The 15,490-nt window shown below is 42.2% G+C and overlaps 1 protein-coding gene across 1 annotated transcript in view; it reads left to right on the forward strand.

Annotated features, from left to right (window-relative positions):
- The first annotated feature begins 4,825 nt into the window (after nt 1–4,825).
- The window catches only part of PPEF2 (protein phosphatase with EF-hand domain 2), a 167,591-nt gene continuing 156,926 nt past the window's right edge, over nt 4,826–15,490 (forward strand). The window contains exons 1-2 of the mRNA XM_073541188.1: nt 4,826–4,953; nt 12,171–12,271. Of these exons, the coding sequence (XP_073397289.1) occupies nt 12,208–12,271 (64 nt within the window). The 5' untranslated portion in view covers nt 4,826–4,953; nt 12,171–12,207. The remainder of the gene's footprint in view (nt 4,954–12,170; nt 12,272–15,490) is intronic.

The following is a 15,490-nucleotide window of genomic DNA, read 5'->3' on the forward strand; positions in this document are numbered from 1 at the left end:
CCAAAGAAGAATGGTCTAAAATTCCAGCAGAGCATTGTAAGAAACTCTGATGGTTACCGGAAGCGGTTGGTCGCAGTTAATTTGGCTAACGGTTGTGCAACCAAGTATTAGGCTGAGGGTGCCAATACGTTTGTCTGGCCCATTTTTGGAGTTTTGTGTGAAATGATCAACGTTTTGCTTTTTGCTTCATTCTCTTTTGTGTTTTTTCATTTAAGACAAATTAAATGAAGATAATAATACCAAAGAATTTGTGATTGCAATCATTTTCAGGAAGAAACTGAGTATTATCTGACAAAATTGCAGGGGTGTCAATACTTTTGGCCACAACTGTATACAGTTGTGTTCAAAAGTTTACATACCCCGGCAGAATTTTTGCTTTCATGGCCTTTTTTTCAGAAACTATGAATGATAGCACCAAAACTTTTTCTCCTCTCAAGGTTAGTGGTTGGGTGAAGTCGTTTATTGTCTAATTACTGTGTTTTGTCTTTTTAAATCATGAGAACCTAAAACATCCAAATGACCCTGATCAAAAGTTCACATACCCCATTTCTTAATACCGTGTATTGCCCCCCCTAACATCAATGACAGCTTGAAGTCTTTTATGGTAGTTGTGGATGAGGTTCTTTATTTTCTCAGATGGTATAGCTGGCCACTCTTCTTGGCAAAAAGCCTCCAGTTCCTGTGAATTCCTGGGCTGTCTTGCATGAACTGTGCCATTGAGATTTCCCCAGAGTGGCTCAATGATATTGAGGTCAGGAGACTGAGGTGGCCACTCCAGAACCTTCACTTTGTTCTGCTGTAGCCAATGACAGGTCGATTTGGCCTTGTGTTTTGGATCATTGTCATGTTGGAATGTCCATGTACATACTACTGTATGCGCAACTTCCGAACTTATGATTGCAAATTTGCCTCCAGTATTTGCTGATAACATGCTGCATTCATCTTTCCTTCAACTTTGACCAAGTTTCCTGTGCCTTTTTAGCTAACACATTCCCAGAACATCAGCGATCCACCTCCGTGCTTTACAGTAGGAATGGTGTTCCTTTCGTTATAGGCAGTGTCGGACTGTTGTACTAAGGGCCCACCAGTAGCATTGACTTTGGTGTCCCACTTTTCACCTGTATACAAATATTACACTACCTTTGTTCACAAATGTACCTATCTCTATATAATAATAAACTGGGTAGTGTGGTTAATGAATGATGAGATGCTGCTTTTTCTGTACAGTGAATCAATTGAATTATGCCAAGTACTGCCCATACAGGGGGGTTGGGAGCCCACATCTGCACAGGGGCCCACCGGGGGATTCCCCTGTTACCCTATGGGCCAGTCTGAGCCTGGTCATAGGCCTTGTTGACCTCTCTCCAAATGTAACATTTATGGTTGTGGCCAAAAAGTTCCATTTTGGTCTCATCACTCCAAATTACATTGTTCCAAAAGTTTTGAGGCTTGTCTCTGTGCTGTTTTGCATTTTGTATTCAAGATACTTTGTGGCATTTGCGCAGTAATGGATTTCTTCCAGCGACTCGACCATGCTACAGCGATAGTTTTCAGAGAGTCCAGTATTTCAGCTGATGTTATTTGTGGGTTTTTCTTTGCATCCCAAACAATTTTTCTAGCAGTTGTGGACAAAAATTTTTTGGTCTAGCTGACAGTGGTTTTGTTTTTACAGAGCCCCTGATGTTCCATTTGCTAATCACAGATTGATCGCTGCTCACTAGCATTATCAATTCCTTGGATATATTTTTGTATCTCTTTCCTGTTTTATACAGTTCAACTACCTATTCCTATCGATCCGTTGACAATTCTTTGGCTTTCCCCATGACTCACAATCCAGAAACGTCATTGGTGGATGAAGGGTGCAAGAGTCTATCTGGATCCCACAAACTCACTCAGCTTTTATGTACACCCACTGATTACAAGCAAACAGATCACAGGTGAGGATATTATCTTTAGTAGCCATTCAAACCCATTTGTGTCAATTTCTATGCATGCCAGGCAAAAATCACCAGGATCAGGGTCATTTGGATGTTTTTTGTTAAAAAGAGAAAACACAGTAGTTTGACAATAAATGGCTTCACCCAACCACTCACCATGAATGGAGAAAGTGGTTTGGTGTTATCATTCATATTCTCTGAAAAAAGGCCAAGAAAGCAAAAATTCTGCTGTGGTATGTAAACTTTTGAGCACAACTGTACATATTTCTACAAGTTAAAAATATCTAACTAAAATAACATGAACAAATGAGCTCATATAATGCTGAATTAATAAATTGTTGCCCAAACATCAAAACGTTCATAGAATAATAATGCTGACATATTTTGGCTGATGAAGGGGAAAGGAGCTGCTTTTCTAGCCTCCAGTTGTGTAAAATGATACACCACTCCTACAAGCCTGTAGAGCAGTGGTCACCAACCTTTCATACCTTGAGAGCTACATTCAGCTCTGAGAGAGTGTGGTGAGTCACATCCAGAGCCCCCATCCATCTCAGTAGTGAGCCTCCTGTTATCTGCATAATGATAGTCAAAGCTTCCCCACAGAAATCACACCAAGATCTTGTGCCCCCTCCCTTGTAGGCATTATACATACATCCAGAAGTTCTCACTTTCCCCCCTTTCGGTATTCTTGCATCATGCTTACTCACCACCCTACTACAGCATCGAGCTCCAAGCCCCCATCTAACTATCATCTAACTATCACCAGTTTACCATGTTTATCCTTCCCTACCACCAGCCAGTATATACACATTCAGATCTGTTCTGTGCAGGGCTACTCACCAAAGTCATCATCTAGAGACCTTCTCTTCATGACTTTTTGCTAATATGGTGCTGATACACAAAGCTGGCAGACAACTTTGAGCAACACATTATGGGACCGTGAGCCAAATAGTGGCTCCGGAGCCACAAGTTGTGGACCCTTACTGTAGACGATGGTACAGTTAATCCTTCAGGGCAAAAATCGCAGGGCAGTGCTCAAGACAAGAAAATTCTTAGATGTACAACAAAGGAAATATCATTGAGAAACATTCCAAGCCCACTGATATTTTTATGCATATCAATATTTCTAGACATGTATATTAATATGCATATCGTAGTCTGTGCCTTGTCACTTGTCTTTTTTTTTTTTGCAGACCAATGTTCTGAAAGGCATGTCTGACTTTTGTTGATTTGCAAACCAAACTTGCCCATTCTAATGATAGGGTCCATGTTGCAAACACACACACGGATGTCACAAGCATTGCATTCATGTGCTGTACATTTGAAACCTTGACATCTGAATGCAACTGAAGTGGTCTGTGAATTCCACATTGCATACCTTTAAAATGATATGTGGACTTTATAATGTTTACTTAAGGGGGTTGTATGGTCAGAATATATTGATGGCGTATCTAAAGGATAAGTCATCAATATCAGATTGGTTGGGGTCCAACACCCAGCACCCTAACTGATCAACTGTTATGAGCTCCATTAAATGTGTAGTAGCTGCTGCTTGGTGCTGTAGAGCAGTTCCCAATACGTTCTGACTGCAAACCCTTTAAGTGTGAGTATGTTCAAAATATTACGATGATTCTATTTTCCTAGATTTATATTGACAAAAACATTCTTGGCTTATTTCTTTGTCGCCATGTGTGGAATCCAATAAAGATCCCTTTTAGGTCTTGCGGTTTTTGTTTTAAAATGTATGTATACCTCTTTTACACTATTATGTCAATTATATAAACAGTATATTTGAAATAATATTGTAAAAATGTATTTGTGTTAAGATATAAACCACCAGATCGAAAATTAGACTATAATATTTTAGCAGACAATACCATGTAACAGTGTTATTGCCTTAACACTGTGTGTGTGTGTGTGTGTGTGTGTGTGTGTGTGTGTGTGTGTGTGTGTGTGTGTGTGTGTGTGTATATATATATATATACAGTATATATATATATATATATATATTATATATATATATATATATATAATATATATATATTGCGAGGCAGTGACTGGAGTCATATGTGAGGGTTGCTATGTGTCCCCCAGAACGCGCTCATAAGCGTATTGGATCCCCTCGGTGCCTTGTGGTCACAGCAGCGTGCCTGTGAGTCACAAGGCAGAATAAGGGTAAGTTTGAACCTGGTCAAGTTATTTTGACCAAGGAGCTTGTTCAGGAAAACCCGGTATGGGCTTTTATTTTTGAAACAGACTGCAGGAAGATAGTGGGGTCCGGTCCCTTTCCTCCAGCCCAGATCTTATATGTGGCCTATGGCCACAGATTGGAGTGAAGGAAAAAAAAAAACCCTGCAGGAAGAGTTTGGGTGTGTCAGTTTTGATCTTGCCAAAGGGTCTGGCACCCTTGTGTACAAGGCAGTGCGGTCGCTCACGGTCCCGGACTGTCTTGTGTTTTCCTGGCAGCGATCCGGAGGCTACAGCTGTGCACTGTGTGAGTTTTTGGACATTAAACACGTTTTGGTTTGAACATGCATGGTTCACTGCCTCATCACTACACAGCGTGGACACCGCTGCACTACAATATATACTGTATACATGTATAACTGGTATAGTCTGGTAAAAATATAATATTTATTTTTTTCAGTTTTGTCAAAATTTGGCTTGACCCAAGAATATTCTGCATTTATTCCTTGTGTAAAATCCAAGAGCTACATGGCAATTAGAGAAAAGTCTGTAGGATATTTGTTTCAAGATCTTGCATAATCCTAATCCATTATAGATCCTTTCAGTGTCTTAAGTGTCACGTGGGGTTACACAGTCATCCGGTTCTGTAAATAAACCAGTCTGTGCTTTGTCCAGATACCCAGTCACTGTGTAAGACAGACGTTGAGCACATTTATTATGATCTTTTTCAGGGCCATTCTCGATTTATAACTTTTAGATGCAAAGACGTCATTATCTAGGACTGGATGATGAAGAGAAAAGAGCCGAATGATGAAAAGCATAAAGGAAGGTACGTTGTTACTATTTATTTTAATAGAGCATATGAAAATAAGCAACTAATATAAGTTAATCTAGAATTATTAATAAGGTTCTTTCTAAAACTGTATTTCCAAATACAATATTTTATAGATATACAATATATATTTACTGATTATGCCAAAATACCCACTTGAAATTTTGGAGGGTTCCTGGGCCCCAATGTGAATCCTGTACCCGAGCTCCCACCTTCATTTCTAATGCTGGTTTCCCTGTGTCACTGGGACTTGGGTCTCCCGTCAGGCACCATGGCCCAGGAGTGACTGATACCTCTGCATCTCTACTTCTTTGCCCCCATCAAATATACATATCCGCCATCCCATAGTCCCGTGCCCATATATCCATCATACATATCCTCCATCCCATAGTCCAGTACCCATATGCGAAATTTTAACCCCGCGCATTCCAATTCACCAATTTTGCCCCTATTTACATACTGGGGGAAAAGTGTGTGCGCGTCAAGCCCTGCCCCTCATTATGATATCATAATGCCCCTATTTGCATACTGGATTTACAACTACTGTGCATATGAAAAACCCCCAAAATAAAATATGAAACGATAATTATCCCATTAACGCAAACAGAATCTGTAAGTTAAACAATTTATTTTCATAATGATAAAATTATTAATTTAGTATTCCCACTCATAAAAATACAATTCTAATGTACAATGAGTTTATTAATGATTTCCATTAATGATATTTACATACTCATTCAAGCTAGGTAAGCATTACCGTAGGACAATAGACATCCACTTATTGTTTGATCAATGGCAGTGATCATTTTTACGTATGGATGAATAATAATAAACTAAACTTTCATTATTGATCAGATAATCTATTTACACTCAGTAATTCTGGTTGTAGACTCTCATATTTGGCATAATATTTGTAAAGTGTAAACCAAACTATAGTTCTTTTTTATTAATGACAATAACTAATATAAATAAATAAATATATATATATATATATATATATATATATATATATATATATATATATATATATATATAAGCGAGAGAGAGAGAGATTCTGGACCGTGAAGAAGGCGGGTTCTACCGCTGAAACGCGTAGTCCTATCTGCACGACTTTCCTGCGTTATTGCTGTTTTGAACTGCTCGGACCATTGCATTTTAATGGATTTATGAATAAAAAGAAAAAAAATTTTAACAGCATCCTGGATTGCTCACGTTATTGCTGGACTTTGCTTTGTCGTTGTTCACATATATATATAATATATATATATATATATATATATATATATATATATATATATATACTCTCTGCTATGAAATATTGAAGCTGCAAATCTTTATTCATTACATAGTGGCATGCATTGAGAACAAGAAAACATAAAAATGATCAATGTAAAATCAAAATTAGTATCCCATGGTGGTCTGGTTTTGGAAGGATACTCAAAATCAAAGTGGAAAATCAAATTACAGGCTGATCCAACTTCAGTGGAAATGCCTCAAGACAAGGAAATGATGCTCAGTAGTATGTGTGGCCACCACGTGCCTGTATGATCTCCCTACAACGCCTGGGTATGCTCCTGATGAGGCGGCGGATGGTCTCCTGAGGGATCTCCTACCAGACCTGGACTAAAGCATCTGCCAACTCCTGGACAGTCTGTGGTGCAATGTGACGTTGATGGAGGAGCGAGACATGATGTCCCAGATGTGCTCAATCAGATTCAGGTCTGGGGAAAGGGCAGGCCAGTCCATAGCTTCAATGCCTTCATCTTGCAGGAACTGCTGACACACTCCAGCTACATGACGTCTGGCATTGTCCTGCATTAGGAGGAACCCAGCGCCAACCACACCAGCATATGGTCTCACAAGGGGTCTGAGGATCTCATCTCAGTACCTAATGGCAGTCAGGTTACCTCTGGCAAGCACAGGGCTGCCACTTGGAATTTCAGGGCCCCATACTGGCAAAATTTTCGGGGCACCCGTGAGACTCCGCCCAGGCTCCACCCCTCAAACTGTCCACAGTCCCACCGCTCTCTCTTGGAAAAACTCCACTTCTCACCTATCACACATTAACAGTTCCCATTACCAGATCACACATATAGCTGGCAGCTTTTGCTTTGGACAAGAGATTTTTTTAAGCCGCCAACATAACAGGGTAGACACTTTTGGCTGAGCTATACTCTACTGTAACCTATTAAATATTTGTTAAAATATGCAATACACTTTAGGTATATTTTTATTTATTTTTCAATTTTTAAAATGACAAATAATATCACATACAAGGAACAAATACCGCTACACCATGTCCAGACCACATATTACCACCACATAGTGACCTATAATGCCACATACAAGGAACAAATACCGCCACACCATGACCAGACCACATATTACTACCATAGTGACCGAATAATATTACATACAAGGAACAAATACCACCACACCATGACCAGACCACATATTACCACTACAAAGTGACCAACTAATAGCACATACAAGGGACAAATACCACCGCACCATGCCCAGACCACATATTACCACCACATGGTGACTGAATACTACAATACTGATCATTAATAAAAAAAAAATACTATCACCATAAGGGGCATTATACACAGGCGATTTGTATTTGGCATGCAGTGTCTGTGTACAGGTCATATAGTGATCAAGACATTATACACAGGAGCTCTGTATATAATGTATAGGTAACACAGTGATCACTGATGATATTATACACAGGACCTCTGTATATAGTATACAGTGTATAGTGTCAGTGTACAGGTAACATACTAACTCACCAGTGATGTCTCTAGGTGAAGTCCTTCATCCTTGCTTTTCATTCATCTAGCACAGATCGCCATCACGTCTTCGAGCCAGGGCATGTCTCTGCAGGAAATAACACCGTTATCTAGAGCTCAGCTTGCAGAGCACATTACTTATTTTTTCCCAACTTCTACATTACACCACATGAAGAAAAAAAGGTGACATAGTGTCGCTCTGCACAGTAACAGGACCGCTCCCCCCCATTTAAAACAGTATCCTCAAAAAATTAAATACATCACTGCAGTAATAATATCCCTTAATTAGCCCCTATGGTAATAATATCCCCCATCCTGACCCCCGTGTGTCTCATTCCTGGTTTTTGCCATATGTTCTCCCATCCCGCCCTCATGAGTATCCATTCTTCCCCATATGATCTCCATCGTATCCATCCTGCCCCATGATCCTGTGCGATCTATCTCCAACCCTGCCCCATCTGTCTCCAATCATGCCCTGTATCTCCATTCTGCCCCAGTCTCCAGCATTCTGCCCCAGTCTCCAGCATTCTGCCCCAGTCTCCAGCATTCTGCCCCAGTCTCCAGCATTCTGCCCCAGTCTCCAGCATTCTGCCCCATGTCCAGAATTCTGCCCCGGTCTCCAGCATTCTGCCCCAGTCTCCAGTATTCTGCCCCAGTCTCCAGCATTCTGCCCCGGGCCCCCCGGATCACCGCTGTAAAAAATAAAGCAAACAAACAAAAAAAACAAGTTCTTCTTACCTGGCCGCGCTCCAGCGGCGGGCGAGGCTCCATCCCACCAAGCTGCTGAATTGCGCTCTAGTCGGCGACTGACACTGACATCAGATGCCGGCGAGGTGCGCGCTGTGGCTGATGTCAGCTGCCAGCCTCCGATTGGCTAGCGGCTGTTAACTATTGACGTGCGGGCCGACGGGCCCGCATGTCAATAACGTTTAGCTGCCGCCCGTAGCGCCGCGCTAAGGGCCCGGTTTACCTGCTGGTAGGGGCCCGGTGAGCAGAGGAGACCGGGCCCAATACGGGCCCCCTCTGCCCACCGGGCCCCATACGCCAGTCAGGGCAGTAGTGCCCTGATGGCGGCCCTGGTCAAGCACATGGAGGGCTGTGCGGCCCTCCAAAGAAATGCCACCCCACACCATTACTGACCCACTGCCAAACCAGTCATGCTGAAGGATGTTGCAGGCAGCAGATCGCTCTCCACGATGTCTCCAGACTCTGTCACGTCTGTCACATGCGCTCAGTGTGAACCTGCTTTCATCTGTGAAGAGCACAGGGCGCCAGTGGTGAATTTGCCTATCCTGGTGTTCTGTGGCAAATGCCAAGCTTCTTGCACGGTGTTGGGCTGTGAGCACAACCCCCATCTGTGGACATCAGGCACTCAGACTATCCTCATGGAGTCAGCTTCTAACCATTTGTGCAGACACATGCACATTTGTGGCCTGCTGGAGGTCATTTTGCAGGGCTCTGGCAGTGCTCCTCCTGTTCCTCCTTGCAAAAAGGCTGAGGTAGCGGTCCTGCTGCTAGGTTGTTGCCCTCCTACGGCCCTCTCCACATCTCCTGGTGTACTGAGTTTTTGATGTTGCAGATTTTCTATAACATTTCTGCACCAAGTAAATTAGATTATGTGCAGTTTTTTTTTTTTTTTCATTGCGTTTTTGGGCGCATTTTTTACTTGCGTTTTTATCACATTTTTGATGCTGCGGTTTTTGTCTCTTTTTGGTATGTCATGTTTAAAGAGGTGAATATAAAAAAAAATTGTATTTTCTAAGATTTGTAACTTTTTTATTTTCCCATCAGTGCAGTTGTCTGAGGGATTGTTTTTTGCATAGTGAGCTGATATTTACCGTATATTGAGATCATTTTGGGATACTTGCAATATTTTTATTATATTTTCTGGTGGAGTATGGCGAAAAAAAACAATGCTGTAATTTGGACTTTTTTTTTCCTTTATGATGTTTACCATTTGTGGCGCCCCTGAGGCTCAGTCGCCACAGAGGTACTGCAACTTCTCCTAAGGTGTAGTGCCCCACCATCCAGGTAAGGTGGGAACTCCTTTCCACGCTCCAACACTCGCACCCCACACAACAGGGTAGTTCTGCACAACCACATTGTGGCTCAGTGCTTAGAGAGTAGCAGAGCACCTCTGGTGGTTCCCTGCTTGGAACACTGGATGTGCTGGGAGGTGGGTGGAGTTGAGATATATAAAAGAGTGGGAAAGTGTAGGATTAGAGGTTCAGTCTGGCATAAGGTCAGGCGGGTAAGAAGTCACTCAGACAGGAGTGAGGATCCCTGGAAGAAGGGATGGAGGAAGGAGTGCTGCAGCTGCCTCAGTGATCTGAGCCAGCTGGCACGGGAAAGGGAAAGAAGGAGAAAGACGTAGAACTGAAACCTAAGCTTCCATAACAGAGAAAGACAAGTACGGAATGAAGGAGTAGGAGAACAGAGAGGACGTGGGTTGGAAGAGGAACCCTGCCTATAGGTTCTCAGCGCAAGGCCGGGGCCCGGTCCCCGAGGTTGTATGGACACTTATGGTTCTGCAGCAGACACCGGTGGAGTAGTTGGCTGTAAATGCACTACTCCCATCTAAGACTTGGGGCACAACAGCAATCAGATAGAGAGCCGGGACTCAGGAGAAGGGAGTCCCCCCCCCCCCCCGAAGCAGGCTACATCTATCTGCCGTACAAGTAGAGTTCTTGGGAACATCTGTAAAGAGGAACTCCAGTGTACCACGGTTCTGGTGATCTTCACATTTTAGGGCGCAATAGAGGAGTCGTTCAGGAAAGGTACATGTTGGCGGAGTGTTGGAGAGGAGCTTTCCATTTGGCCTTGAGGTTGGCTGATTCTCTGACCCGGAGGACACGGCCCGGAGGCAGGCACCCTTGTGTACCGCAGACTGTGAGTAAAGCTTTGGAACTGCAAGCCTTGGTGTCCTCCATTCATTCTTGTACCAACCCGCTCAGCACCGCTACATCTGGGTACCATTCTTTACACTGCCTGCGCCTTTCCACAACCATTACAACTACACTGCCCTGGGACATCAGCCCTGCCTGTGGAGGGCTATATCATCACTGCTGCACCATACCTTCTGTCCCAGAGGATCTGTCTGCAGCGTCGGCTTAACACCTCCCTTGCCGAGCACCACAAGTGGCGTCACGAATTATTCCATTCTATTAACTACATTCCCCCATTACTTGGGCGCCCAGGGCCACGGACCGGGTCACCGCTGCTGTGACACATTCCCCTGACACCGGCCCGGTACCGAGTACCCCAAAGCCCTGGGAAAGCGACCCAACTTTCAGGATAATTAATGTTATATTTTGATAGGCTGTACTTTTACAGTTAAGGGGACACCAAATAGTCTTATTTTTTATTTCTTTACTTTTAACCTGGGAAAAGGTGATGTTAAGTTTTATATATATTTTTAAAATTTTGGTGAAAAAAATGCATTTCCAAGTTTTTTGGGGGGGTTTTCTTACGGCATTCATTGTGCAATAAAAATAGACTGGCATTCTGATTCTTCACTATGATTACATTGATACCAAGCTTGTGTTGGATTAGATTATACTGGCTAAATAATTGTGAACTAAGCAACAAAAAAAACAAAACTTTGGTCTTTGTCATTATTCTCTGATAAATGTTATTAGTTTTATATCAATGGACCTATATGAGAGCTTAGTTTTTTAACTCACCAAGTTGATGTTTTTATTGATATCTATTTGGGATACATAAGATGTTTTCATTGCTTTTTATTGCATTTTTGGGGGCAAGTGCAGTGACTGAAAAAATAGCAATTTTTTATATTTTCTTTATACTGTTTCATGTATGGTTTCAAAATGTTTTTATTTTGACAGATCAACTTTTACGGATACAGCGTTACCAAATATGTTTACTTTTTATTTGCTTCTATTTAGATATGAACTGGTAAATGGGATTATTCAAATTGATATTAGTTTTTTACTTTTTTTTAACCATTTTTTGTTATCTTGTTGGACTTGAACCTGTGATCATTTGATTGCTTACACTATATTCTGCAATAATTTAGTATTACAGTATAAAGTTAAATTGATGTTCTCCTATGAAGCCCAGCCACAGGCAGTTGGCTGCTAGGGTAACCCATCAGCACTGTACAATCACATTGCAGGGGTGCTGATGGGTGCCAGTTCACACGCAGACTCATAAGCAAGTCATTTAAGGTGTCATTTATTGACAGCAACATTCAAATGAGTAACCAGCAGCGATCGGAGCTGTCTCCTGTTGCATCAGATGCAGGCAACTTCTGGCTGTACAACAAGGTCGGCATCTGCTGCTACATTCTTCTAAGCTTACTCCATAAATCCTCTGGGTCCATATGACATAGTCTTACCACTATGGCAGGTTTATTTTCTTTGGTGACATGTTGGACAATGGCATACTTTTGTTTTCTATTAGAATAATACTTGGATAATTGCATTGCAAACCGCGCATCATGGGATGTGGGATATCCACTGGCTCAACCACCAACCAACGCTCCATATGCAAGTCTGGAAAAGGTAAGCTGACATGTTTTTTGACTCTGAATCTATTTAATCAGGTACATTACACCTTCTAAGTCTCTAACATTTAACAAACACACATGCCATTGCATACATGGCAAAACCTGTGCTTTTCACCATCATTTATTCAAAAAACACATGAATACAGTGAGGGAGTCTGAATGATCACAACACCATATCCACTGAATTGGGGAACGTGTGCCCTTTCATCTTGCTCACTCTGCAGCTAAGTATCACTACAGATAGGTTGAACTACACCAGCCTGCACCCAATTGACCCACCAAGCAGTGACAGCCATTGGTCCAGACCATTCTTCATTACTACACATGCCCATCATTCCAGGGGGTCATACAGTCTGAACAAGGGATGGGAGGATGGGGGTTGTATCACAGGTAACTGCACTTTTACCTGTTTACTTGTCTTGTGGTTTTATTCACAACAGACTCATTTGGTCTTTATATGTGTGTGCTACTAAGGCCGGGGTCACACTGGCGAGGAATACGGACGAGTGAGAGGCGCAAAAAGCACGCATTAGACACGGACCAATGATTCTCTATGGGGTCCCTCGCACCAGCCGTATATTTCTCATTCAGTATTCTACGCTCCGTGCCAATCGCAGCATGCTGCGATTGTCAGCGTACTACGGCCGTAGTACGCCAATGCAAGTCTATGGGTGCGCAAAAAATACGGATTACACACGGACCACACATGTGACTTGCGAGAAATACGCACCCGGTGTCTTTTAGCAAAGCCGGCAATTCAGTGCGCTATACAGTAAACTCACACTGACAGGTTTAATAAAGAAACGAAAGAATAGATATAGACACACAGAATGCGCATATATATATATATATATATATATATGCATTCTATGTGTCTATATCTATTCCTTGGTTTCTGTTATAAACCCTGTCATAGGGCTCCATTATATGTCCATTTTGCAAGCCTGCGAGAAAATCTCGCCATACGGATTACATACGGATGCTTACATGCGCAAAATACGCGACCACACCTTGATTACGGATGACATACGGAGCACTGTTTAGGGGCCATTCTTCCGTATTACGCATGTAAAATACTGACCGTATTTTGCGTTGGTTAGTGTGACCCCGGCCTAACACTCGTGGCGTTTTGTATCATGCTCACGCATATAAGTTGATTTTGTGGTTCCATTGGGTAAGTCCTAAAACAGCTGAATTCAATTAATAATTAATTGATCATGTATTTAAGATGTTTGCTACACATCTTTTGCTATTGGCCCCTGAGGAAGCCACACGCGTGTGGCGACACGCGTTGGTCACTTTTTGCCATGTCAGATGCATGGACTTATTGCTGACCCAGGTTATTATGCTCTGTGATCAATATACACCATTGGCATCATTACTTGCTTGATGTAGGTATGTGCTTTGGATCCCTGCTCTTTCCAGCAATGCTTCTCATATTACATCTTTTTTTCATCATGCTTTATGGCTGCTTTTTTGGTATTTAAACTTCATCTTATAGCAGTTGTTATAGCTTTATTAATATTGATTTTGATTATTTCATTGCGCTACAGGGGATCCATACAGCATTTTATTGTGAGGGGCTAATATACAGTGGGGCAAAAAAGTATTTAGTCAGTCAGCAATAGTGCAAGTTCCACGACTTAAAAAGATGAGAGGCGTCTGTAATTTACATCATAGGTAGACCTCAACTATGGGAGACAAACTGAGAAAAAAAAATCCAGAAAATCACATTCTCTGTTTTTTTTTTTCATTTTATTTGCATATTATGGTGGAAAATAAGTATTTGGTCAGAAACAAGCAATCAAGATTTCTGGCTCTCACAGACCTGTAACTTCTTCTTTAAGAGTCTCCTCTTTCCTCCACTCATTACCTGTAGTAATGGCACCTGTTTAAACTTGTTATCAGTATAAAAAGACACCTGTGCACACCCTCAAACAGTCTGACTCCAAACTCCACTATGGTGAAGACCAAAGAGCTGTCAAAGGACACCAGAAACAAAATTGTAGCCCTGCACCAGGCTGGGAAGACTGAATCTGCAATAGCCAACCAGCTTGGAGTGAAGAAATCAACTGTGGGAGCAATAATTAGAAATGGAAGACATACAAGACCACTGATAATCTCCCTCGATCTGGTGCTCCACGCAAAATCCCACCCCGTGGGGTCAGAATGATCACAAGAACGGTGAGCAAAAATCCCAGAACCACGCGGGGGGACCTAGTGAATGAACTGCAGAGAGCTGGGACCAATGTAACAAGGCCTACCATAAGTAACACACTACGCCACCATGGACTCAGATCCTGCAGTGCCAGACGTGTCCCACTGCTTAAGCCTGTACATGTCCGGGCCCGTCTGAAGTTTGCTAGAGAGCATTTGGATGATCCAGAGGAGTTTTGGGAGAATGTCCTATGGTCTGATGAAATCAAACTGGAACTGTTTGGTAGAAACACAACTTGTCGTGTTTGGAGGAAAAAGAATACGGAGTTGCATCCATCAAACACCATACCTACTGTAAAGCATGGTGGTGGAAACATCATGCTTTGGGACTGTTTCTCTGCAAAGGGGCCAGGACGACTGATCCGGGTACATGAAAGAATGAATGGGGCCATGTATCGTGAGATTTTGAGTGCAAACCTCCTTCCATCAGCAAGGGCATTGAAGATGAAACGTGGCTGGGTCTTTCAACATGACAATGATCCAAAGCACACCGCCAGGGCAACGAAGGAGTGGCTTCGTAAGAAGCATTTCAAGGTCCTGGAGTGGCCTAGCCAGTCTCCAGATCTCAACCCTATAGAAAACCTTTGGAGGGAGTTGAAAGTCCGTGTTGCCAAGCGAAAAGCCAAAAACATCACTGCTCTAGAGGAGATCTGCATGGAGGAATGGGCCAACATACCAACAACAGTGTGTGGCAACCTTGTGAAGACTTACAGAAAACGTTTGACCTCTGTCATTGCCAACAAAGGATATATCACAAAGTATTGAGATGAAATTTTGTTTCTGACCAAATACTTATTTTCCACCATAATATGCAAATAAAATGAAAAAAAAAACAGACAATGTGATTTTCTGGATTTTTTTTTTCTCAGTTTGTCTCCCATAGTTGAGGTCTACCTATGATGTAAATTACAGACGCCTCTCATCTTTTTAAGTGGTGGAACTTGCACTATTGCTGACTGACTAAATACTTTTTTTCCCCACTGTATCCCTTGTTTGG

This window comes from Dendrobates tinctorius, unplaced genomic scaffold, assembly GCF_039654945.1.
Source record: "Dendrobates tinctorius isolate UK_male_01 unplaced genomic scaffold, ASM3965494v1 ptg000011l, whole genome shotgun sequence".
Lineage (NCBI taxonomy): Eukaryota > Metazoa > Chordata > Amphibia > Anura > Dendrobatidae > Dendrobates > Dendrobates tinctorius.